This window comes from Dipodomys spectabilis, unplaced genomic scaffold (genome assembly GCF_019054845.1).
Source record: "Dipodomys spectabilis isolate Male_0828 unplaced genomic scaffold, ASM1905484v1 ptg000034l, whole genome shotgun sequence".
NCBI classification, from domain to species: Eukaryota; Metazoa; Chordata; class Mammalia; order Rodentia; family Heteromyidae; genus Dipodomys; species Dipodomys spectabilis.
This window is the reverse complement of record NW_024870711.1, coordinates 495,804-523,340: the sequence shown is the minus strand read 5'-3', so window position 1 is coordinate 523,340 and position 27,537 is coordinate 495,804. Positions and strand designations below refer to the sequence as shown.

The following is a 27,537-nucleotide window of genomic DNA, read 5'->3' as shown; positions in this document are numbered from 1 at the left end:
CCAGTCTTCAAGATCCATAATGCAAATGATCGCCCTATAAAAATCCATTATAACTTACAAAATGGCAGCAGACCTTTTTGACTCTAACCTCATGTTTTGCAAGATATCCTTGACTGTGGAATTCTCCCCACTTGGCATCAATCACATTTCCAGTGGTTGCGATGTCCTAGGATGATGTACTTAGGGAAATGCGAGTGCAGGTGTGAAAAGGAGGAATTTGTTTCTCCCAACTGAGCACTCCTGTAGCAAGCTACTGGTCAAGAATAAAACACATTTATTGAATCAATGTTGTATGTGACCAAAGATCCTGCAGATGGAAGACACAAAGACCCAGGGAAAAGCACTTGCTCTGTGCTGGGGAAAGGTGATTGGACATAAAGCAGATGATTGTAGAGTACTGGACTGAAGAGTTAGCTCTGCAAGGCCTTGGGCCAAGATTTCTTCTTGGCTTCTCTGTGCAGTATTCCTCCCTGTGGGGCAAGACCTCTTCTGGAATGAGGATCCTGTGATCTACTGTCAGGAAAAGTAGGTGAGAGACTTTATTATGGCTGCACAATGGTCATTCTGTATTATGGTCATACTTCACCATGGCCATGGGAAAGGTTAGTGTACTATTTGTAGCTTTTGTGGACAAGGGGCCTAGTTTCTACAGCTCGTCTTGGGGAAGAGGAATTTTCATTTCTGTGACTTAATGTGGAAGAGGAGAAGAATCTCAGAGAAAGTCAGAGATCAGCCTTTGCTTCGAAGGGTGTTCCCATCAACTTCCATTTGCCAAAATACCATACCTTGGGTATCATTTCCTAAGCCTCAACCCTATTGGAGAATTTTCCCATGTCTTTCAGTATGAATGACATCTGAATAAATCCTATGGGGATTCATACTCTTCCTAGATCACCCATCTCCCAGAGCAGTTACCTTTACTGAAAAGATGTACTCATTGTGAATCCTTACTGTATCTCACGTTCTTAGCCTTGCCTTCCCATGTGACTTCACTCCTATCTGCTTCTTTTCCCCTGGAAATTTCAGTGACAGCAGGAGACAAGTGAACGTATGTCCATTGTCCCCAAACTCAGAGCTCTTACTCTTTTTTAAATCATCACTACCTCCCCAATCATGGCTGCACTCAGTGCTCCCTTCCCACCCCCTCCCCCTCCCCTGCACCTCCCACGAGGCTCCTCCCTTCTCCCACCCCTTACCCCCTCTTCTTTTCCCCGCAGAGGCCTGTAAGAAGCACAGTGTCAGCCCTTGTCATACTAACCTCTTGTCTGCCACGTTCATAAGTGTTTCCAAACATGGGAATTCAACCCATACATGTTAAAGATGGAATTTCAACCAAAGCCCAACAGGAAAAATGAAAAGATAGAGAACAGAGGAACAACTAATTGTTTTGTCAAGCAGACCAAAAATGAAGTGAGAGAGAGAGGGGGGATAAGCAATGAGTTTTAAGAGAGAAGGGAGACTAGAAAGTGACTGATGGCTTCAATAAAGGCGTTCCCAGAGTGATGACGAGGTTTGGCATAATTCTAATGAAGTTCTAAAGGCCAGATCCGCTTGGGATCTTGGTAGAAGCTGAATTTTTATTTTTAATTTATTATTTTGTATGCATTTGTGAGAGAGGGGGGGGGGGGAGAGAGAGAGAGAAAGAAAGAGATACTGTAGATTGAAGTCAGGATCTTGTATTTGCTAAGCAGGGGCTCTACCATGTAAGTCATACCTCCAGCCCATTTTTGCCTTGATGACTTTTGAGGTCAGGTCTCACTTTATGCTTCAGCTTTCCTGAGACATAACTATCCAAAAACTCTCTACATATGTTTCCTGTCACTCAGTAGGACAAGTATGGCTGGGCACCAGTGGCTCATGCCTATAATCATAGCTACTCAGGAGGCTGAGATCTGAGGATCCCCAAACTGGGCAGTAAAGTCCGTGAGACTCTTAACTGTGCATAGAATAGTTTTGACTGATTCTGATGAGGATTTTCTATTCCCCTTTACCATATGGTTTAAATGTGGAAAGTGGTTTTTGTTGTTGTTTCTGGTTCTTGGGCTTGAGTTCTGGGCTTACATCTTGCTCAGTTTGTTTTCTTAAAGCTGATGCTCTACTGGTTAAGTCTTGCCTCCAGCTTGGCTTCTTGATGGCTATTTTGGAAATGGAAGACTTGAAGACTTTCCTGCGTGGGTTGGCTTTGAACTAGGAGCCTCTGGACTAAGCTTCTGAGTAGCTATGGTTAGAGGAATGAACCACCAGACCCTGCTGAAAGTATTTTTCATATAGTAATAGAACTACTGCCTTGTTCTTCTTTCAGGTTGAGAGTCTTTGCCCTTTTTCGCTGATTTCCCACTGTGCGTGTCCTTCATGTGTTTCTGCAGGATTCAGGACAGTACAGTGTGTGTCTGTTGGGTTGGAATCAAGTACCTACCCCCCTCTGCCATGTCTAATGTTAATAATACACTGCAGAAGGGCAACACTGTGCAGTCAGCCAGCAAGGGCTGTGAATGGACAGGTGGTGGCAGCATTGGCCAGCTGCTGCTGCTGCCTGGCTGCTGAAAGCCCTGTGGAGGGGCTGGCGTTCTAAATCTGTCAGCCCTGCTTTTCCTAATGAAGAGAGGTGAGAAGTCTGCAGGCTGCAGCGATGTAATCTCATCAGGAAAATGTTCTTCAGTTCTGGCAAAAGAGATGCCGAGTTCTGTGTGTTTCACTGAATTAAGTGATTTAATCGGAAGGTTTCTTGTGGGTGAGCTGGTGGAGATACTTTGGGAATACTGAACCCCAACCAGCAGAGCATCTGCCCATGAACCTATAGTGTGCTGCCTAGACTTGCAGAAGAGGGAATTTCTCACTACTCACAATGGGACAAGATTTCCAAGACAACTTTAGAGTCAAAGTTCTTTTTATACAGTTCTAATGACAAAGATACAATTGATGAAGATTTTTTTTTGTTTTACCTACTATATTATAGCAGATTCATTTTCATTCTATTTCTAGAGCTCTGGTCTCTGGACTGCTTGGCTTTTACTGTCATTTTTTATCAGCAACAGAAAAGCTTCTTGGAAGCCAGAGGTGGGATAAATTTCACGTTTCAGGCTCCATTTTTCCTTTAAATGGAACAATAGAAGAGGGTATTCTGCTCCTAGGAAGTAGATCAAGGAAAGAGGGAAAATACAGTGTTAGAGCTAGTGTTAATTTACGTTTGCCATTTGCCAGGCGCATGCTAAGCAATGTCTGCGCATCATTTAATTGGGAAGATAACACTAAGAGGCAGCTGCCACTGTTACTCTTCTTTCAGGTTGGGGGAGGACAAATTTAAGTGACTTGTCTCCCTCATGCATTGAGTATGTGGCCGGGCTGGGCTGTGAGCCAATGTGGCTCCCTGTCCTTTGGGTTACGCTTCCTTTGAAGAAGGTTGGTTGCTGGGGAGCGATCTCATTGCTCCCAGAAAGGAAGAAGGATTCCAGGGTATGGTAAGAAAACACACAGAGCTGCCTCAGGCAGAGAACTATCTACCTCACCTTGTACACCCATAGAATGTCAAGACAAAAGGAAAAAAAAAAGATCTGTGCTGTAAAAGGCAAGAGACATTTGATGACGTGCAATGATGATGCCGTGATATCATACAAGGTGGCCTTCTCATGTTCAGGAAAGATTGGGATATTTGATTACTTGGCTACTGTACCAAGGAGATAGAAGAAATTGGATCCATCCATCCATCCATCCATCCATCTACCTATCAATCACCCGTCTATGTAGAACATCTTTATATGTCTATATCTGATCTACTTTATAGATGTCTAGATAAACATACACATGTATATATCTCAAGGGCCTTGCTGTAAAATCAATTCTAATGTATCCTTCTTTGAATGGGCCAAGTGAAAGGGAAGAGGAGAGAGTGAACATTGCCTGAGCGATGCAGGCTCCTGTGCAGTCTTACACAGTGCAAACTTCTCCGAGAAGACAAGCCAGAACAAAGCCCATCTCAGGACCATGTGAAGATGCAATGCTGATTCACAGAAGTTACTGGACACTGCTCTCCAAGTTGTCTGTGTGACTAGCATCTGATGAGCAGTGAAGGAATCCTTTCATTGTCACATTCCTCCAAAGATTTAGAATTTTTCTTTGTAGGATCATCTTCAAAGGAAGTTGTTTAACTTAATTTTTTTTTTTTTTTTGTATCTTGGTGTCCTGTCACTACCTCTCTGTGGTAGTTTTGAATTGTTTCTAGAACATTCCAGCGGTAGGTTTTTTTTTTTTTTTTTTAATAGGTGGGTAGGGCTCCCACTTTGGGAAGGCGTCAGTGAGCTTTTGAGAGACTGAACCACATACTCCCATGCTTCACGCAGCCATGACACTTCTTTCTCAACCCAATAGGCTCAGACAAAGGTCATTCAATGGCCCTGCATTTTCTTCCTTACCAAGAGAGAGGTTAGTGCAGTACAGCCTTCTGCCAGGGGGAGATGCACTTTGAATTTCCCATTGTCAGAAGCCACACCCACAGCTTCCTCTGCCTTTTGTAAGAAGACTAGGAGCCAGTTTGCTGCTTTGACCCAGAAAGATAGCTCTTCTTTGTCTTATTTATTCACTGTAAACGTTTTATTGATATTATAAAGGTCATGTATAGAGGGGTTGCAGTCAAGTAAGTCAGGTGAAGAGTACATTTCCTTTTGGACAATGTCTCCTTTCTGATATGTCGCTTTTTTAAACCTTTATTTTTCCTCCTCAAGTGTTGATTGCTGTGTCTAGAGTGAAATGGGGTACTGAAGGAAAGGGGAGACATGGTTTAATTACAATACAAAGAAAACGAATTTAAATTTAAATCTTCCTAAACCAAAGGAGCTAACTTGGGAATGGACGAGGGGTAGATGGAGAGCTCTGTTACTGAGGAGCTTTAAGGAGGATGTGGGGGGGGGGGGCATTGTGTTACGTTTCTGCTAAGTTCCACTGTGAGTCTGGTTCTTCTCAAAGCTGCTGGTGTCTACAGACAGCCATCCCTGATAGCTGAGCTTTCCAGTGCTGACATCCTCTTCAGTGACCTTTCACCCCCTTGTCTTGTAGTTTATAAGAGCCATCCATTCCCGCTGTATTAAGCTTGTGCTTTTAGCAGCACATGGGCAAGGTCTAGCACAGCCATCACACTGAATTTAGTAGCTGGAATGTGTGTTTTCTTTTCCTTCCAAGCCAGAGCTGCAGTACTTTGCTGGTATTACACATCAGGGAAGAAATAAAGAATCCTTAGGTCAAACATCGAAGGATTGTTTAGGAATAAATTGTCCAGTTTTAACAAATGATTGAACTTGCTGGCATTTTTGTGGATACAGATTTTTAGTGTACGTATGGATGAACATTGTGGTGTACCTTACTAGCAGGTGATTACAGCTTTGCACTTCATTGAAAGATGAGGAAGGTCCATTTCTGGGAAGGAATTGTGTAAGAGAAAGTGTTTTAGGTATAAGTTAGGAAAGTTGGTCCTAGTATGCCACTTTATTTAGTGTGTGTGTGGTGGGGGGGAGGGGGGGGAATTACAGGCTCTCCCTCTGCAACATAGTTCTGCAACATAACTAAGTTTGATTCACACCTCCTTTCTTCCCTTCCTTTTTCCTTCCCCTCCCTTCCTTCCTCTTTCTCTTCCCCTCTCCTCTCTTCTCTCCACCCCTGTCTTCTCTCTGTCTTCCCTTCTCCTCTTCTCTCCTCCCCTCTTCCTTGCTCTCCCCTCTCTCCTTCCCTTCCCTCTCCCTCCCCCCTCCCCCCACTCCCATCTCTGACCTTACCTCTCTTCTCTGAGTTTGGGTGTGACTATGTTGCTAGGACTTGTCTTAAACTCCACAGTGGGGTGAAGCCATATGCTACGTTGCCTACTTTTGATTCATCTACTTCCAAGGTTCAAAGTCACTTGCCACTCCCAGATCCCCCTCAGTAGATGAATGGATCAAGAAAATGTGGTATATATACACAATGGAATTCTATGCCTCCATCAGAAAGAATGACATTGCCCCATTTGTTAGGAAATGGAAAAACTTGGAAAAAATTATATTAAGTGAAGTAAGCCAGGCCCAAAGAAACAGGTCCCATGGTTTCCCTTATTTGCAATATCTAGTATATGTATGAGTCAAGCGGAAAAGGTCAGATAATGTGATGTCAGGAAAATGAACCCTTAGATATGTATTTTAATGTTTTTATCTTTCATGCATGTGTTTCTAACGCATTTATAAGATTATCTCTTTGTTGCTTTGTATGTCCCTCCCCCACAGTATAACCCCTGCTTTCACTATATTTGGTGTCAGTATAACTTGTGGAGGAGATGGGGAAAAACCAGTTGTTTAAGGATACAGGTGGACCTCTTGCAACAATGAGAAGTACAAGTTGACATGTCCAAAACGAGCTTTACAACATCGGTGTGGGGGCGGGGGGGGGGGGAAGGGGGGGGAAGGAGAAGGATTGGGATTGGCGGGGAGGGGGGAGGCTGGGAAGGGATGTGAAGGGTAAACCAAAGGAGGAGGCTGCAATGCTTGGTAAGAAATGTATGCATTATCCTGCCCATGTAATTGTAACCCCTCTGTACAGTATGTTCACAAATAAAATAAAATTAAATTAAAAAAAAAAGTCACTTGCCACTATCTCCAGAATAATCAGGCTCCTTCCAGAAGCAGATTTAGGGTATTTGTAGTTGTTTGTTTGTCTGTTTTGTTGTGATGCTACGGGTCATGCATGCCAGATAAGCATTTTAGCCCCGACCTACCCTCTTGTCCCATTTTTGTCTTAGTGTTGAAACATGGTCTTGCTAAGGTTCCCAGGACAGTCTTCATCTTCTTATTCCTGCGTTAGCCTCTGAATAGCTAGAGTTACAGGTGTGTGCTACTACATCCAGTCCCTCATCCTCCAAGTCTTAGTTTCTCTATAAAATGGACATTAAAATGAAACAACATTGCATTGATTCAATAAGCGGCTTTGCTCAGGGATGGCACTTGGCAGGCAACCGGATGTCTCTGTGTAAACCCCGAGAGTAGCTCTTCAGCCTGATCTATCTTGGCCCAGCTCATTTACCTCCATATTTTCAGTCACTGAGTTCTGTGGTTTACATGTGGTGTCCATCAAATGTAGTGGCTCAATGTTGTGTTTTTAAGAATCCTCACTTTCATGCAAATGAAGATATCCTGAGCACCTCTCATTATTTTACTTGGCTTTTAGTGAGAGAATCAGCAAAGTGGCAAATTTGGTTCATCCAAGAAGTATAGGAAAAGAATTATAGAGTTATATTCCATTTTTTCCCCTAATATGAGACAAAACTAGTTTCATACCCCATAGGACTAGACCTATAACCTTTAACGTCTTGTAGACATTTGCAGTGCTATATGAAGCTACAATTATCTAGTTCTTAAGTAGGGGTCTGTGAAGCAGTAGTTGTGGATGACATCATAAAGACATGTCAGTTTCTTTCTGCTATTTCCAGATTTGAGGTAATTTTTCTAAATAGTTATAATAATAAGACTCTACCCAAAGTATTATTTATCTTAGCAAAAGATGAAACTAAGTCTCTACTTTCAGCCTAAACTTACAACAGATGCTAGGTCTGCCCATAATTCTGTCTACATGGAGTATCATTGAGGATTGTGCCACGGTGGGTAACCATTTCACAAGTGCTTATTTCAGGCCAGGGATGATGTGAAGGGCTTTATGTACATTTTAGTTTAATCTGTAAGCAATCACATAATCCTGTGACTATGTATTATCAGGTGTTATTATCCTGTTTTGTAAACTGGGTGAGCAAGTCTCGGTGGAGTTGAAAAATCTGATCTAGCCAGTATGAACTAGTACATAGCCAGTATGAACTAGAAAGATATTTAATCTGATCTGGAGTCTTCCCAGCCACACCCTGTTGAAGTGCTTCAGTCATCTTAAATTTGCCTAACTGTTCAGTGACATCTCTGGCTAAGCCCCCAGATGACTGGTTCTCGTTTTTGCTTAGATGATGGGGCCCACACAGAAAGGTCCTTTTCCGATTTAGGGGCATCTGAGATGAATGGCCTCGTTGCTCCCTAGTCACTGAACTAAAATGTCTGTTTTAAAGGAGAAAGAAGCCAGTCTTTTGAGCTGTGGAGAGCCTCCTGTGAAGAAGTTGTCTTATTTATCTTTCTCTTCTGTCTTCTGGCCCCCGATGCGTCTGTAGGTGGGCTGGATCCTCTCCATCCTGGATGAGCTGCAGCTGAGCCCACAGCCTCCCGTGGGGGTCCTGCCGCTGGGGACTGGGAATGACCTGGCTCGAACTCTCAACTGGGGTGGGGTAAGAACTCACCATGGCTGCTACCCCTACTGTCCAGGCACACACACACAGCATCTCCAAATCACCACGTGCTCCCACAAGGAAGGCTCTCAGGAAAGGAGAATGCTGCTGCCGCAGCCGTCCAAGGAATGAGTTAGAAATGGGAGTTAAAGTGTCCATAAACCCCAGTTTTCTTTGGTAGCATCTTCAGTTTAAGACAGAAGGGAAAGTTGGATGTGGTATGGAGCTGGGCGCTGGTGGCTCTTACCTGTAATCCCCGCTACTCAGGAGGCTGAGATCTGAAAGTCTGTGAAACTCTTTACTCCAATAAACTACTCAGAAAAAAGCCAGAAGTGGCTCTGTGGCTCAAGTGGTAGGGCACTAGCCTTAAGCACAAAGAGGCTCAGGGATGGCACCTAAGCCCCAAGTTCAAATCCCCACAATCAGAAAAGAATGTGGTATGGATGGAGGTGTTTAGCATATAGGTTAGGGCCTGTTGGGAAGGCCACTGAAATGCATTGGGTGGGTTAGCATCAGGTCTCAGTAGCAAACAGTCTTGCATACTTGAATTCATCTCAATCTTCAGTCTTGGCTAAAACTGTTTACTTCTGGCTTAGGTTTATAAGCCTCAGTTTGGGAGAGTTATGACTTTGAGTTTTGGGTGTTGTCATGGCTTTGGCTTTCCTTCCTTTTAGAAGCCACCTTTAGGTCAGCATAGAATTTTCCTGCCATGATCCTGCCATCTTATTTATGTATTCATTAATTTTTATGGCACTAAGAGAGTAAGAAGGCACAAGACACTAAAATACCAACCTTTTTTTTTTTTATCATATTTTGTGTCATGAAAAATGATCTTCAGATGTTCAGCAGGTAGAAATCTGGTCTTTGGGGGAATGAATCTCCCACAGACCTTAGTTTTCATTTATCAGGCAGTACACGAACACTTATTTACATGAAATAACCAAATCATTATCAGTGTTAATACGTCACATCCAAGTCAAGCCTTTTGCTCTGTAATCATCATGCTGTCAGTCATGGAGCCTTGAGGAGGAAATATCTCCCTAACAAGGCTGGTCCTTGATTCTCTGGGTCATGGAAACATGATGCCCTAAAGCACACACAGGGGGAAGTACAGGAAATAAAATGCTAACAGGAGAAAGTTCTTTTAATTAGTTAATTTTCAGGTATTTGTACAGAGAGGATTCAGGTCACCGTGTCAATTTATGAGTACAATGCATCTTTTCCTTTTCATAATAGAATAGAATGTTTTGGATTGGAATCCTGATTTGATTCTTCTTCCTTGTATTCAACCCCGCCCCCATTTATTTATTGCTATTGTAAAGGTGATACATAGAGGGGGTGATGGTTCCAAAAGTCAGCTAAAGAGTACATTTATTTTTAAAGTGTCACCCATTCTCTTGTTCTCTCCCAGTTTTCCCTCCCACCCCCACCCACAAATTGTGTCTAGTGATATTTTTGTGCCCCTCCTCCTTACCTTCCCAAAGATGGATGAATGAACAAACAAGACAAAAGGAAATGGAAACAAAAACAACCTTGTTTCAACTTCCTGGAGTTCATTTCAATAAATATTACTTTATGTAGTAGTCAGGTGCACATAGTGAAAACCCAAAGAAATATAGGTTGCATGGTTTACTTCATTTGTGGTAACTAGGACGTATCTATAAATCTACAAGTAAACACACTGGATGGTGAAAGAGTAAAAATACTCTGGGACGGGCTGGGAAGGTGGCTCAGTGGTACAGTGCTTGCCTTGCATGCTTGAGGCCCTGGGTTCGAATCTTCAGCACCACATAAGCAGAAAAGCCAGAAATCTTGTTATGGCTCATTTGGTAGAGCACTATCCTTGAGCAGAAGTGGTGAAGGACATTGCCCAGGCCCAGAGTTCAGGCCCTTTGACCGGCCAAAATAAAAAAAAAAAAAAAAAAAAAAAAAAAATACTCTGGGACATGATAAATGATACAGGTCTCTAGGCATTCACACAGAGAAAGACCAAAAGAGGATATTCTTAGGGAGAGGATCACATAGGCACATTGGCTATACTGCTTTGTAATTCAGACCACATTGCGTGTGTTTTCTGATTTTGTTTGCAGGGCTACACTGATGAACCTGTTTCTAAGATCCTTTGTCAGGTAGAAGATGGGACCATTGTACAACTGGATCGATGGAACCTCCATGTGGAAAGAAACCCAGATTTGCCCCCTGAAGAACTTGAAGATGGCGTGTGTAAGGTTAGGAAAGTTTTCCTTGCCTGTAAATATGACACTTTGTACTTTCACTGAAATGCTTGGTTTTTAGTTCTAGCCTTGCTTTCTGACTTTTTTTTTTTTTTTTGTCAGTCATGGGGCTTGAACTCTAGGCCTGGGTGCTGTCCCTCAGCTCTTCAGCTCAAGGCTAGCACTCTACCACTTGAGCCACAGTGCCACTTTTGGTTTTCTGGTAGCTAATTGGAGATAAGGGTTTCACAGACTTTCTTACCCCAGCTGGCTTTGAACTGCAATCCTCAGATCTCAGCTTCCTGAGTAGCTAAGATTACAGATGTGAGCCACTGGCACTTGGCTTCTGATATCTTTTTGTAGGTAGCTGAGTAGATACTTCCTCTATTTAACTTTCTTTTTTTTATCCTCATATTTGTTTTTTTTCTCCATTTTACTTTCCACTTCTATTCTGTGATAATATTTCCAAACTTTCCTGTGCATAAGAATCTCTGAGTTTACTTTTTGAGGATGTACATTCCTAGATCCGCTCTCCAGAGATACTGAACAGGACCGGGGTAAAGCCCAGGTGACTGCATATTAAATGGTATCTCTGCTATTTTGAACCATGCCATTCATCGAGGCCAAGATTTCATGGTGTTTCAACCTTCAAATAGATTGAATCCTGAATCATCTTAGACCAGACCCTAGTACTTTATTCATGATTCACCTTGAGCCTGACCAATTGTTGTAGGTGCTCAAATATCTTATCTGGTTTAGATACTTGGATCAGACATAGTTTGCCTTGTCTTCATTTTTTTTTTCCACTTGATTCTGAAATGAAAGTTTCTAATAAATATCTCAGAGGCTCAGTTGAAGTTGAATTCCTAATAGAGTAATGGTGTTTAAACAAGGCATATGATGATACTTTGAATTTGTGTGTTTATTTGATTTATAGACATTAGGTAGAAAACAACTGAAAGTAGAAAGTGGAACACCTTATGGAAATTTCAAGGTCCTTCACCTACTAAACTTGGAATGCTTAAGCCTAGAAAAGAAATTCATACTTAATTCTCTTCCCAACAGTGTAGGAAATGGAAAAAAAGAAAGAAGAAAAGAGAAACTTGTTGCAGCCAAGGAACCACAGTGAAGATCATGAGAAAGCTAGGGAAATGGATTATAGAGGAGACAGGAAATCGGGGTGCATTTTCCTGGAAAATGTGAATAACTTAAATCAGTCTGAATTGGGATATTATTTAGGGGATGGCGACCAGATGTTTTCCTTAGCTATCGGTTGATGTGAAGATAAAGGAATTGTAGCCAAAAGAACATAAATGGGAGATGGGGAGAGGAGTTCTGGCTTTTGGACCATTGCACTGTCTTCTCTAAGGACTGGTATTTTGTTTAAGTGCAGGAACTGGACATTCTCAAATACAAAGCCAAGAGAGTTGGACGTGACTTTGGCGTTGTTCAATGTGTTTAATTTCTGGCTCTTTTCCCTAGTTTGTTGAAACCATTTTGAAGGGCTGATTTAGGCCCTGAATCATAATAAACTCAGTCTCAGGGGGCTTCCATATCAGGTATTTTCTTCAGTTAGAGAACAAGGCACACCGGTTCCCTTCCTTCTGTGTCAATACCATCCTTGCTGTCTTTGCTTGGTTCATTTTTTCTCATAATGGACAATAGTCTCCCTCCAATCAAGCTGAGCATCTTACATATTGCAGGGCACATGAGCCACAGTAAAACTTAACTGTGGAAACTGAGGGTTCACACACTTATTTCTGATAGTAGAAAAATACAGATTAGTGTGGGATATAAACCTGAACATTATTGGGCGTCATTACCTTTAATTTTTATCTTCCACTTGGAGTTGCAAAAGGACAAGTGCATTTTCCACGTTTCTCTCATTGTCCTAACATTGAATGGAACCTTTACAATCACATCAGCTTCGCAATTTTAATACTAGATTTTCAGTCACACAACTGTCACCATCACCAGCTTCTGACAGGAGCACCAGGGACATGATGGACTGGGGAAAGGGAAATGGAAGCTCGTTTGTGAATCTATGTGGTTGTCTTGCAGAGAATGGTTATACTGAAGAGATGAATTTGACCAATCAAATGGAACATCTAAATTATATATATATAATTTATATCTATATATGTACTATATTTACATATGTGTATCTATATATCTATATGTATATATATACATATAGATATATATATTATATGTACTGTTGGTCATTCTTTCTGTAGAATCAGTAACTGAATCAAATGGTTCCACTGCTTTATTTTTTCTCTCTGTCTCTGTATATCCTTCTTTCTGGCTTTGTTTCTTTCTGTCTCTTTGTACCAGGGATTGACCTCAGGGCCTGGGCACTAACCCTCAGCTTTTGTGCTCAAGGCTGGCACTCATCACTTAAACCACAGCTCCACTTCCAGCCTTTTGTTTGTTATTAGAAGATAGAGTTTTGTGGACTTTCCTAATTGGGCTGGCTTGCAATCACAATCCTTGAATCTCAGCCTCCTGAATAGCAAGGATTATGGGCATGAGCCACCAGTGCCCAGCTTGCACTTTTTTTCTGATTTTTGTTCAAAGAAAACTTTCTATAAAATAGTATTCCTATGCTAAATATAAATTATTGCAGCTGATTAGGGAAAGTAGACAAGATCCTTGAGATTGGACTTATTTTCTACATTCCTTAATATGTCATTCTTTGTATTATATATGTGCATTCCTCAGCTAAAAGCTTCTATCATAACAACAACAACACACACAAGAATAGTTATTTACTGATTTTTATATTTGTAGCTCTTATTTTCTTTACTACTTGTAATTTGTATGGTGTGTGTGTGTGTTTGTGTTTCTGTGTGAGAAAAAGAGAGAGAGAGAGAGAGAGAGAGAGAGAGAGACAGAGACAGAGACAGAGACAGAACTAGGGCTTGGACTCAGGGCCTTGTACTCTGCTCTTGCTTGGCTTTTTTGCTCAAACTTGGTGCTCTACTGCTTGAGCCATACCTCCACTTGCAGCTTTGTACTGGTTTATTGGAATAATAGTCTCACAGACATTTCTGTCCTGACTGGCTTTGAACCTTGATCCTCAGATCTCAGCACCCTAGTATCTGGGATTACAGCCATGCACTGCCAGCATCCAGTTTTCCTTGTAATTCTTGAGATAATTACTTGATCTGAATCTTCACTAATGGATTCATTCAAGAGACCTTGTGTTTTCCACAAAGCCACCTTCTTTATGATTGATCTCTCCCCAAGGCAGCCCCAGAGATGGGTGTCTGGCATTGGGTTTCATATATTCTGAGTGGCTGTGTTCAACTTCTCTACCTTTGTTTATCATTGCAGCTTCCTCTGAACGTTTTCAATAATTACTTCAGCCTTGGATTTGATGCTCACGTCACACTGGAGTTCCATGAGTCCAGAGGTGAGGACTGCGTCCCCTTCCCGTCTCCCAGGGAGGAAGTGTCCAGCAGGTGTTTTGCATGTTCCCTTCTGCTTGCCTACCTTTAAGTGTTTGCAGCGTGCTTTGGTGTTGCTCCATGTTTACCTTCATGATGACCTTGGAAGCTAGACTAGACAGCTGTTTACTGCAACTTGCTACAAATGGGATCTTGGTTGCTTTGTGTTTTAAAGATAGCAAAGGATAGGTCTACAGTAGCAATTGTTAATCTTTAAGTTTGACAAGAAATTTTCTGTGAGTGATCTGCTATGATACCTTATCATAGACTCTTTTACTAATTAGGATATGCCTAACTCAAGCCATTGAAATATGATAGCAAAAGCAAACCAGTAAACAAGAAACAAAAGTAACAATGGAGTAACAATAGGTAGTTTAGGTAGAAAGAGCAGAATGTGGTAGTGATAGTGATTGGATTAACTGGGTGAGAAAGAGATATGAATGAGATTGAGTGCTTATTTCTGGTACTAAAAGAGTTGGAGTCAAGACAAGTTTTGAAAAAGAAGTAAAATGAAATAGTGACATGCAAATTTCATGTCACCTAAGTTTTCTTATGCCATTCAATGCCTGTGCAGTCCAACGGATGACACAAGATGACAAAAAAGAGGTTACTACGGTATTCATGATCCCAAAGCACGTAGGTATTTATGCTGCTGTGAAAAGTGAGGAAGAACTTAAGGATAGTCCCAATTAAGTAGCAGAATCTCTTCTGTCCTCTGCTTTTAATGGGTCAGAGAGTACGTGTTCCCTGGGTTTCAGTTACAGAACAAAGGGCAGATTTTAAAGGGCAGATAACAGCATGTCAGGAAGGGGCAAAGGTTAAGTACCCACAGGCACTCATCCTGTCTTTGGAGAGGGTCATGGGTTAAATCTCTATAGAGATCATATTCTGTACCAAACAGAAGCACTGAGGATAGAAGCCTGATTAGCTGGGAAATCACAGAGAGAAAAGATAATGAAAGAATTGCCTGGATCCCAATATAGAAAGCCACCCTCCCGCACCCCTTAGGAATTAGATGATTAGAAGGACTCCTGTTGGACCCAATATTTTTAGCCTGTTGTTCTTTCTAGATTATTAAGCGCTCATTTTGGAAGTAAATGTGAGACTTCAGTTTTTATCCATGTTCCCCCTCATGTTCTTTAAAAGACTCTGAATTTAGATTTCTTAAATAGTAAGATCTGCGTGTGTCTTAACAATACTTGTAAAATGATACTAGTACATGAATTTCCCAAAATAGGATTCTGGCATGAGAAGAGACCTAAATCAGTAAGTAGTGCACAGTGACTTTGTTCACTTCTGATATTTAGCTTAATTATTCAGAAAGTTATCCTAATGGTTCATTTCCCTATCCTATGATTAAATTGCTACATGTCAGTATGAGGAAAAACAGGGCCAGACACTAAGGTAGCAAAGAATTATTTTGAGGACTATCTACTATCTTAACTTATGCCCTATTTAATTTAGACTGGAATAAGTAAACATTAAAGGTGTGCATTCATGTTTATATGTATATGATTATAAAACAACTGATTGAAGGATGGCATCATTCATCTCTGAATGGTTTATCATTGAGGCCTAGTGCATTGTAATGTGGTCTGAGGTGGAATTGTGAACATTTCCCCTACATGTCAGACAGAGACTTTGAGGAAAAAGTAGCTGCAAAGAACTCATCAGGGAGAATTTTGTTGATGGGAACGACTTGATTCAGTATTTATGAGGGTGTGATACAAGTGGCAAAAAGCACCTTACAACTAAATTGTGTTTGTAACCCTAGGTTATAACCAACTTAAGTACAATAATTGTTTATGTGTAAAAGATATGATTACTCAAGGTATTTTTTGATGTATTTTTCTGACTGCTGTGGCCTTAACTTTTCCCCATTTTTTTTTTTTAAATCTTATTGTTCAAGAAACCTTTAGCTAATCTGTAAAAGAGAAAAAAAAATGACACATAAAGTAACATTTGCAATAGGGATGGAGCTGAGTCCTTTTAGTTGAGTCATTTTGGGGCAATGATTGGTTATTTCCCAACCAAATCTTCTCAGACACAGTCACTTATACTTTAGTGAGTCATTTTGGGGCAATGATTGGCTATTTTCCAACCAAATCTTCTCAGACACAGTCACTTATACTTTTAGTTTTCTGATAAAACATTGTAGAATTTGCTACCAAGTATCTGGGGAGTGACTCAAGTCTCATGAGAGCCATTGGGAAATAATGGTCTTGGCTAGCCCAGCCTCTTAGGGATTAGTAAAGAAAATGCAGTCTGTTAAGTTTGGAATTATGCCAGCCCATGTATGTGTAATGGATAAGAAATATAAGTCTTATGAAATTGGAGTGGAAAAAAAATCTAACCACAAAAATGTCTTTTTGGTACAGATGTGAAAAGAACCCATAGAAAAGCTAATTTTTAGTAGAATACCTACGCTGTATTTCTCTTAGAAGAGATCATTAAAATTGGCATTTATTTTGAAACATTTTTATTAGTTTCATTACTGTGCAGATGCTTTGAGCATTAGACTTTTTCCTTACAAGGAAGTAAGGAAATCTCTTCACATTTTGTTTGATGTTGTAAATAAAGAAGGCAAACATTTGACAATTTGGGTTTCTATATTGGATTAGAAAGAAAATATCCTTCACTGGGGGTGGAAACAGATATATCTCATCTTCACAAAATGGCCAAACCATTCTCAGTTGAACTCTTGTGACTTTTGTATCAGAAACTGCAATGGCTTAGAGCCAAAATCTGGAGATTTAATGAGCTTGGTCATTTAAATGGTCACTTTGGAGTATTGCCCAGTATTTTCATCATTACGGCATTATCACACTGCTTGAGGGATCACATTGAAAATATTCTGATAAATTAATACTTAACCGGGTTAACCATGATTACGTCTCAGTGACAAAGTTAGGGTTCTCTCTGAATGAGATGGTCACTTTTTGGACATGGATCTTAAACACACTTTTGGTCTGAGATGGGATGCTTACATTTTACGCCTCTGAATTTATCATCCCGGGGAGTTGAACTTTGTGCTACAAGGTCAAACAAATGCAATTATGACTAGAGAAGGCAGTACTTAAATCTGATTTAGGATTTACCATTTCCACTGAATATACAGAGACATGCAATTCAGCACATCTCAAACGGTCATGGGTGTTTCATGATTCATATAGGAAACCCACAAATTTCCTTCAAAAGGTGTTATAAGGGTTGCTAAGTTTCCTTCTTGCTGTCCTCTGCATGTTTCTTGTCTAGGCACTGACCCCTGTGTACAGTTTGCCCTGGAGACACACAAGCTGTGGTTCTGTGTCTAAAGCTATCTTTCTATCTGGACTTCCATTTCTCCTTTCAGTGTACTTATATGATTGTTCTTCCATATATCTAACATAGATATAGATATACACAGAGAGCTCACAGCCCATGTGAAAAGATGCTTTGCTTTTCATGATCAGAACTTGAGCCCTTCTCCATGCTCAATTCCACGAGGGAAAAAGGCTACCACTTATTTATGTTTATATTTCCAGTTCACAGCCCAGTGGCTGGCTCAGTTCCTATTTTTTGTTTTTGTTTTTGTTAACAATAACAGAATGTTTAATTGTAGAAATAGTCCATTGATCAAAGGAAAATGACAGGAGAAAATACTATGTAGGAACAAGTTTAGTAATGTAGGCAGTAATTAATATAGGCATTTAGCAGGACTAATGGCCAAGAAAGAGTGTAGGGGAAAGGTCTAGAAAGTACAAAAGGTAATGAAACTTGGAGATGAAAGTGGAGTGGGAAGGTACATAAGAAGTTGTTGAAAACATTTCCAACTGGACAGAAAAGTATACACAGGAACAAGGGAGCTTCTCCTGGGGATGAGCAGTTAATCCACACTGAAAGAATTTGGTATGGTTTTAGAAAAAAATAAAGATGGTAATACCAGTAAAATGTTTGCTTTCATAAGAGATGAGCTTGAAAAGAAGGGAAAATGTTTTAAACATTTACAATGTAAATTGAAGGTGACTGTGTTACTGGAGACACAGATGATAGAGTCATTCCCTTCTGATAACTAAACTCTTAAAATGGAACAAGTACGCAATAGAGTGAGTATGGGAAATGTATAAGTTGCAGGGCGTTCACGTTGCATACTGAGTTCTGATAAGCGTGGTGTCACACTTCACACTTCATATTTACAAATGTCTCAGTAAATGCCTCAGGCAAACTGGATTTGACTTGCATTTCAGGCAAGATGCTGAAGCCAGAGTCAAAGAGGAGAGTGATAAAGAAATTCACACTGAATTTATGTGTGCATGCTTACATATTTTTAACAGCTGCTAGTGCAATGACTCCAGTCTGAATTTTGATTAAGGGTTTTCCTTGTACAACCTACAGCACTGGAAAAAAAAAAAGCCCATATAGATCCTGTGAGAAAGAATCCAATTTGGGAAATTTGGAATTATATTTTATCACATGGCCTGTACAGCTGGGTTCTAGGTCAGTCTTACATTCTGCCTTTCGGAGTGAGCTGTTTTTCTCTTTTGTTATCTCATCTGGAAATTCCAGATAAGATGTTTTGAAGTAAGGGAGAATGTGAATGTGCAAACAGCATTTTAGCCAGTTTGGATGCATGTTTAAAGCAGTACAATGACAGACCAGTTTAAAAACAGTTAAAGGAAAGAAGCCTCAGTAATCTTGGGTTTGTTTAATAAAACTCGAGATTATAAGAGTTTGTTTATGCCATTATTAATTTTACATGGTATGTTTTCAGAAATACAAGTAACCAGACATACTGATTTTGAACTACGTAATCCACATTCTGATGTCGTTTAGATTTTTGAGTTTGACAATGAAGAATATAGCTTAGTTATCTGTGTTCCATTTACTTACTGGGTTATAAAAAACACCTACAATACTGAATTTCCATACGGAGTGATGAACAACAGAACTTGGAGATGATTCCACATGAGCAAGGCTTGTGATTCCATTTATCTATACATGTTACTTCATACAGGCTGTTACTTCATACAGATGATCATAATGGTATGTCAGTTAACGACATACTATAATATCAGAGTACATAAGCCAGTGCATGTATGAGCACATTTTCATGAACTTGTGCTGTTTGGGGTCTTGAGGAACCTGAAGTTGGGCCAGAAAATATGACACTACAGTAGTTCACTAGTAGTCCTCAGGTTTATGCATTCATATTCTTTTTTAGAGGGATAAAGGGATGGGGTGTTGGTATGCCAGCCTTATTGGGAATGAAGCATATGAACAGCTTCAGTTGTTTCTTTGTGCTTAAATCATTGTGTGATCTGCTGACCATTCGACTATCCTTAATTTGCTGAATATATGTCTCCTTCAAAGCAAATGAGATTGCCCAAACAAGGTAAAAGCCAATGTGCTTAATTGGAAGGAAATTGTTGGGAAACAGCATGTCTTTCCCAGAAATTTGATGATGTGATGAGAAAAAGAAAATGATTCACACATCCCAAACTATCCAAACTCTCTGGTGTCCTGAGTATTCATAGTTTTTCTTTTCCTCAGTGGACATCTCTTTGGACATATTAACATATTAAACATCAGCTGTGTGTGTTTTGGATGGCCAGAAGTTTCAGCAATGATAGATACTTGGAATACAATTGCTGTGTGACTTAGTTATCTGTGTGCAGAACATAGGAATAGCGGCTTAGATGTCTTGCTTTTCCTGCCTTTTTGATGACACCCTTGTTAGGAAGGATCTATGACTGGCGCAAAGAAAACTGTCTGCAGGGGCCCTGAGGGGGTCGAGGAGTAAACTTAATTAGACAGGAAATCTTTTAAAATAAGCCAATGTGTTTTTGTTGGCCTCTGCCAAGACCTAGAGGTTGACAGCTGGGCTGAAATAAATGTTTGAAGGGACTTAAAGGTAAATAAGCAAGATGGTCACAGAGGAAAGCAAGGTTTTAGGATCCTGGTTCAGATAGCACATATCATGTGGATATCTATGGTGTGTAAGGGTTGACCATATATTTAATCAATTGCCTGGATCTTACGCAGAGCTCCCTCCATTGTCATTAGAAACAGATTACATACAGAGACAAACCATTTAGGTGATTTAGATAATAAGATTTGGGATGTTAGAGCTAATTGGATTCAGATGAGAATGGGGGGGGGAGGGAAAGGGGGTTGTAATAATGCTATAATAAGAAGAGACCTTCCAGGACATTGGAGGGAGCTCATCAATTATTCTCTCTGCCTGGGGTGCAGAGAGTAGACAATGGAAGGTAGAATTGTGGCCTCCATAGCAATTGCTATCTGGTGTTATGCCTGTGGTTACATTGCTGTGCATGGAAAAAGGACTTAATTGAAATGAATCTATCAGCTGGCTTGAAGATAAGAAGAGAATCTTGGATTATATCCGTGGGCCCAATGCCATAACTTGAGCCCCTAACAAGAGAAGTGGAGGGCAGAGGGAAAGGTAGATACAGAGTGTGATACTTGGGATGCTCTTGTTGGTTTGACAATGGAAGGGAGCAAGCCAAGGAATGAAGATTGCCTACGGAAGTGAGAATGAACCCTCGCCTAGGGAAAGAGAACTTCAACCCAGCATCCTCAAAGGGTTGGATCCTGCCAGTGACCCAAGCAAGCTTGGAAGTGAATCTTTCCCAGAACCTCTCAATATGGGCCCCACAGTGGACCAACTTAATTTGGGCCTTGTAACACCCTAATTAAGCAGAGTGCCAGGAGACCCCATTCCAGAATTTTGACCTAGAGAACTGTAAAAAGATAAATTGATGTTGTTTGAGTTGTCAATTTTGTAATGAACGATTTGTCTTGGTAGGAAGAGGAGACTAATAAATGTTGGTGTGTGGTCAGATGGAAGGTGGAATAAGGCAGGGACAAACATGGGAAGTGTTTGGATCTCACTGTGTCATACTCTCTTCTTGTGGAGTTGGAGATGGGTGATCTAGGAATTGGAACAATAAGCAAATTATGGATGTTGCCACCGGTGAAGCCTTTTTAGCTCATGGCTGGGAACAGGGACTCTAGTACATATTCATGGACACAGGCAGTAAGCTAATCACTTCCTCTGAATAGCATATGGGGAAGGACTGAATATTGCTGTTTGCTGGCCATTTATCTCTTGCTTTCTGGTTGCCTAACCTCTGGAGGAAATGGCCCAGCTCTAGGACTAAGTAGGACATCTCGCTTCTTTTAGCTCTAGCTGACATTTTTTTGTCCTTCTGAATGTGATGATTGCTTGCAGTAGGTCAGATACATGAATTAGAAAAGGACTCTATTGCCAAGGCAGGCTCCATCTGTGACTATGAGGTATAGGTTTCTTATCCTTGAGGCCAAAACATACGTATGATTTCTCTTACCCTTTGCTTTCTATGACCCTCTGAGACCTCTGTTAACTATCTTCATCTCAGTGTTTCAAGGTGACTTATATCAATGACTTTTACCTGGCTAAATTAACTCAGAGGTGACAGTTTTCAACAAATGAGTAAGCAAAACTACCCCAAAACTTAATTTTATTCTGAATTTGGGGGTCTTACAGGAAATGGTTTCTTTTGAGAAGAACAAAAAACTCATTTCTTTTTTTTTAAAAAAAGGATTTTTTTCTAGGACCACAGAAAGCCCCATAGAGAAGTGAATATTTTCCAAGCCATAAAATATAAACATATAAATGTTAATCATTACCATCTGATTCATTTAATAGCCGTAGACATCAATGCCCTGAAAAATTTCTATGCCAGAATTGTGGCTAGTATTTTCCATTTCTCATAACTTGCTAGCTGGATCTGACCATTTTTTTTTTACATTAAGGCCTATGTACTTATGATAAATTATATGGCAAAAAAGGTTCTCATTTTACCCCTGATTTTATAAAGCAAGAAAGTTAATGCAACTGAAAATGAAAATGGAAGGAAGCCAGCCCGATCTGATTGAAAAAGAGTCAAAACCCACATGTCACTCAGCAGCCTCATGAATCCTAAGAAGACCTAAGGGAGAAAGCCAGTCAGCTCTGGGCAAAAATGGAAATAGGGGCAGAAAGCAATAAAGACCATTTTTATCTTCTTCTTGCTTGCTTTTCTCTATAAATTAACTTTTTGTTTTGTTCCTGGAGTTCTTAGTTAAGTCACACAGTGCCTAGGAAAGCTTTGAAATACAGAAACTGGACATTGATTTAGGTAGATAAAGGTTAAGAACCAATCTACAAAAGCATTACCTTTTTCTTTTCTCTTATGCCACTCCTGGGACTTGGACTCAGGGTCTGGATTCTGCCCCTGAGATTTTTGTTCAAGGCTTGTGCTCTATCATTTGAGCCACAGCTCCAACTTCCAGCTTTTTTGCAGCCAGTTGAGATAAAAGTCTCATGAACTGTCCTGCGTGGGCTGGCTTTGAACTGTAATCTCAGATCTCAGCCTCCTGAATAGCTAGGATTACAAATGGCACCTGGCTTATTGTATCTGTTTTGGGTCTCCAACTTCTATGATATATAGGAACAAACTCCCAATGGAGTTTCCCAGTTAGGATCTTTGCTACAAGAAGAAATCATTCTTCAGCCAGAACATTTGCTGTAAGAATCTGTATCAATTCAGCAAGCCATCTGTGTGTGTGTGTGTGTGTGTGTGTGTGTGTATGTTCACTACAATAAATGATTTTCCAAGACCTGCCACCAGCAAGAGAACAGATGGCAGTGCAGAGTTATTATTTTTTTTTTTTTGCAAATTGTGAGAACAAGTTCCTTATTAATTTTGATTCAAATTCCTTGTATTTAATTATAGCTGCAGGCTGCACATGTAGTTTATGGAAGCCATACCTATAGAAGTCAGTAAAAAATAGGCTGGGCTGTATGGTTATACCTTCAATATTAGCTGTTTTGGAAGCAAAGATTGGGAGATTTATGGTTTGAGGCCATACTGGGCAAAATATACCAAGTCCCAATATCAGCTAAGATCCAGATATGCCATTTCACATCTGTAATCCCAGTGATGTAGGATGCATCTTCAGGATGACTGTGGCCCAAAGCCAGCCGTGGGCAAAAAAATGAGACGTCGTACCTGAAAAACAAACAAACAAACAAACCCAAAACAACAACAACAACAAAAAGCGAAAGAATGGAAGGAATAACTCAAGTGGCTTAGAAAGTCCAAGGCCCTGAGATTAAACCCTATTGTCATCCATTCACACCCCCGCCCAAAGTAAGTGAAAATAGCAATGTCCTCCGCTTTCTCCCTTCTTTCCCTGTCATCTTTGCCCCAAATATGTGCCAAGCCTCAATTTAATAGAGTCCAGAGCATCTCAAACCTTGTGTGTTCTTGAGAGTTACCTGGAGAGGGTGACAAGCTCTCTCATTTCTAGTCTCTGCAGCCAGGCATTCTGCTTCTCTAGATTAAAGTAGAACCTAACGATTCGCACCTTTAGCAAGCTCCCAGCTGGCTCCAATGCTGCCAATTTGGAGTTATCATTGGACAACCATACCTGTGCCACTGTGCCTCTGTAGCAGCTGGCCTAGAACTGAGAGAAAGGGCATCACCAAATGGTCAGATCTGGTGGATTTTCAGGGTGGAGGCTGGGAGTGAGGATGGGGTAACATGGTCATTTAATGAGGTCTTTACAAGTCTCTCTCTCCTCTTTTGCAGAAGCAAATCCAGAGAAATTCAATAGTCGCTTTCGAAATAAAATGTTCTATGCAGGGGTAAGCATATGTTTGTTTCCTCATTATTCCATATCACTTCATACTAATTACTCAGTATGACTGAGTACTAAAGATTCTAGTTATATGAAAAGTAATAACACATACTTCACAGATTTATATGAACCTACATAGTTATTATTTAATGTTTTCACTAAAGAATATTAGTAAGGCTGTGTTTTTCAAATTTGTTGTTACAAAGGGTACTGTATTGCTATTCATCCTCTTCAATTTTTTAAAAATATGTGTGTGCATAATAAACTCAAATCTGGTGCTCTACCACTTGAGCCAAGCTCCATTTGGGGTTTTTCAGTAGTTAATTAGAGATAAGAATCTCACAGACTTTCCTCCCAGGTTGGTTTGGAACTGAGATCCTCAGCTCTCAGCTTCTGAGTAGCTAGGATTGCAGGCATAACCACTGCCAGGTTTCCATCTTTGAATTTTAGATCCCTGATGCTCCATGTTGTTCAGGATGACACAAGTAATGATGTGGAAAAAAGAAGCATCAAATGTAATGGAAGGAATGAGGAAAGTAGAGAGAAAAAAATTTCTATCTATCTATCTATCTTATAATAAAAAGTAGCTTCTGCCATGGCATTTATACACTGAGGTTGAAATGCAGTTTTGTAGAACATAGGGATTGTTTTTAAAGGAAGCATGTATTAGAGTTGTTGGAGTCTCCTTTCCATTATAGCAACATCCTTAGGGGTGAGAAGAGATGGAGAAAAGAACATGTAGACAAGTCATAAAGAGAACACAGTTTAAATGAATACTATTAGATAGAGGGAGTCAAGACAATCTGGGTTAAGTGGGAAATTCTCAGCTGCAGGTTATGGATAGATCTTCAGACAGATCCCTTGGGCTATCTGCTTTCCCACCATCCTGTAACCTGAAATCTTATTACAGGTTTTAGTTTGAAAACAAAGAGAAAGGCTTTGATTTGTTAGCCATTGATCTGCTATTTTATATTTTCGCTTGGTATGACATGTAATACATACAATACATATAATGTAGAAGCAAAGGTTTAGTAAAACTGTAATTAAGATTTGCTGTTTTCTTTATTTCCCTGTGATATAGGCGGCCTTTTCTGATTTCCTGCAGAGAAGTTCTAGAGATCTATCCAAACATGTTAAAGTTGTTGTAAGTATTGACTGTATCAGTTGATTTCATTTGCAATTTGGATATCACACAATTTTCTTTCCAAACACCCCTGTACCTACAGGACTGCACAGTTTACAGATCACCTGGTGGATGGAATTCATCAAGCCAACCTTTTGAATACTTACTAAGTATGGGACACTGTCTTAGTTGCTGGGAATATAGACAAATAGAAAGGCTAGCAGTAACTCACAGTTCACCCCTAGAGAAAGGCACACAGATCACTGCAGAACCACTGGGTAGACATTATTCAGCCATGATGCAATGTGTGCTGGCACAGGGGAGACATGGTAACTCAGACCATGATGAGATCACAAAGACCTTCTTCAAAGCCATGACTGTGCTGCTTTTGAAGTGTAATCCAGTGCTGAGTAAGCAAGTATCTTCAGGATTTGTGCAGAGTTCCATTTTAAAACAAGGTGCACTGATTTTTATTGTTCTGAGGTGATTCCTCTCCAGTCTGGTTAAAGATCCCCATCCCTGAATGGATTTCTCCTGCTATTTCTTCCTTCTGTTTAGATCTTGCATATACCCTACTTAGAGGCAAGAGAGAGATAACTTTTACCTTTCTGTAGCTGATACATTCTAAAACAGCATGAAATTAACTAAAGAGAACAAAATGTTTCTTAAGTTAAATGAAGATTGCTTTGTTACACACAATTGTATCAATCAATCAAAAGACTGAAGAAGAAGAATATGAATAGGAAAGGTATAACAATGTAACTGTGCTTGGTTTTATCATGGTCTACATAGAGGAAATGTGATCAGGAGGAGTGGAAATATACATATCTATATATATGCATGTACATATATGTATATGTATATAATAGGAAAATAGAAAAAATACATGCTATTAAGCTAATGAGGAATGGAGGAGCTTGAGAAGATACAAATAAATTTTGTACCCACCAGAAAAACATATATTGAACAGAAATCTCCTAAAGCTGATGAAACCAGAGGCAAAGGCCTTTCTTATTGATTAGAATAAGCTTTCACCTATGTTTGGGATGTTTTGTTTCTTGTTCTCTTATAATGGAGTGAAAAGCAAATATCTGTTAGTGGCTGGGTAAAAATGGAAGTATTGTATTTTTAAAGCTAGATAAAGATACATCATGGCCCACTGAAACTGGAAAGAGTTCCATTTTTGGTAAAATTCTGGTCATTAAATATAAGTAACAATGATATTCTATTAAACTTGCCACTTTATTTTCCAACTCTCCAGCCAACACAAGATAAATGTTACTATTCCTGCTAGTATTATTTTTCCATTGGAAGAACATCAGTAGTGGCTGCCAAGCCAGCCAGTGAGAGCTGGGCAGAGGCCATAGTGAATGTCAGTTCCAATCAAGTCAGCCAGAGTGAAATTAAACCCCGCATACTTCCTAATCACTACAGAGTCTGTCGCTCAAATCTGGCAGGCCTTTTGATGTTACACATCTCATATTACATTTACCAAGGATAGGGAAGAGCTTGCAGAGAGGCCTACATGGCAGAAAATCACTAGCAAAGATTAGAGGATCAGCATGAGCGTGTAATATTCCAGGTAGAATAATTGATCTAATCACATATTTTTAGCAATGGGTAGAAGACTTTCAGAAATGAAGTGTGGACATTTGGGATTGAGCCTTCAGTCCACCTTTCCTTTGTATACGACTTCGGAGAAATCATTTACTCTTTTGGAGGAGCTGGTTTTCCATATCTGTAAGGCAGGTACAACAAGAATATCTCCAAAAGCAGCGTGTGTTGGCCACCATGCTGTGGCATGAGATGCTTCTTCCATGACAGTGGTATATGCTTTCCTAATGCAAAAGATGAAAGTTTATCTGAGTGACTGGATATTGGGTTAGTTTGGCTTCTCATTCCTGTGACAGAATATCTGAGAGATAAGTGAAAATAAAGTAATATTCACTGTGGCTCATGGTGTTAGTGGTTTTAGTTTAGTGGTTTCTGACTCCATCATTTCTGAGTCTGTGGTGGAACTTGGCATTGTGGTCAAAGAGTAGGGGAGAGTGAAGATTCTTATCTGATGGTAGCCAGGAAACAGGGTATGAGAAAAGGTTTGGAAACAAGTTATACCCTTCCTGTCTAGGGCACCCATGCTCCTCTTCTTCCAGCGTGGGCCCCACATCCTCATAGCCTGTTTAGCTAGACACTCAGGTAAAAATTAATCCATTGATGAATGCATCAATCTGCTGATTAGTCTACTGAGAACTCACTGATCATCATGAACTAATCATCTTTCAGTAGTACTACTATCTAGGCACAGAATCTTCAATGAATGAGCCATTTGTAGGGAAGCTTCCAGTCCCAAACAAAGCATATGTGTAGACAATAGATCCTTATATTTTCTGTAAGGTAAACTCAGTATTTCAGATGCAGTATAAATGTGCTGCAGTTGTAAAATATTTATATTGAATACTGGGCCAAGAGAACGCAAAGCAACTCTAAATGTCCACATATAATACTATTTGCTTTGCTTCCCACATTGTTATTTGAGTCATCAATATTTCAGCTGTAAACAAGAACATATTTTGCAGGTCAGTATCTCCCATTGTGTGTACTGGAAGAAAGGGAAGACATCGAAAACTACTCTTCTCAAGAATTGTACAGTTCAATATGATACTATATTAAAAGCTTTGTGGCGTATTCTGTATTTCAAGGTCCATATCTTTATATGATGTGATGAGCTCCCCGAATCACTGACATATTTCCCAGAAGGACAAAGAGAAAACTCAGAAACAACAATTATTCTGTCCTAAAGACAGAATAATTTTT

At 40.1% G+C, this 27,537-nt stretch overlaps 1 protein-coding gene across 1 annotated transcript in view; it reads left to right on the top strand.

The window, feature by feature from the left end:
* Positions 1 to 27,537, top strand: part of Dgki (diacylglycerol kinase iota) — a 423,036-nt gene that overhangs the window by 230,851 nt on the left and 164,648 nt on the right. The window contains 5 exon segments of the mRNA XM_042677203.1: positions 8,159 to 8,272; positions 10,363 to 10,500; positions 13,825 to 13,903; positions 23,552 to 23,607; positions 24,682 to 24,744. Coding sequence (XP_042533137.1) covers positions 8,159 to 8,272; positions 10,363 to 10,500; positions 13,825 to 13,903; positions 23,552 to 23,607; positions 24,682 to 24,744 — 450 coding nt within the window.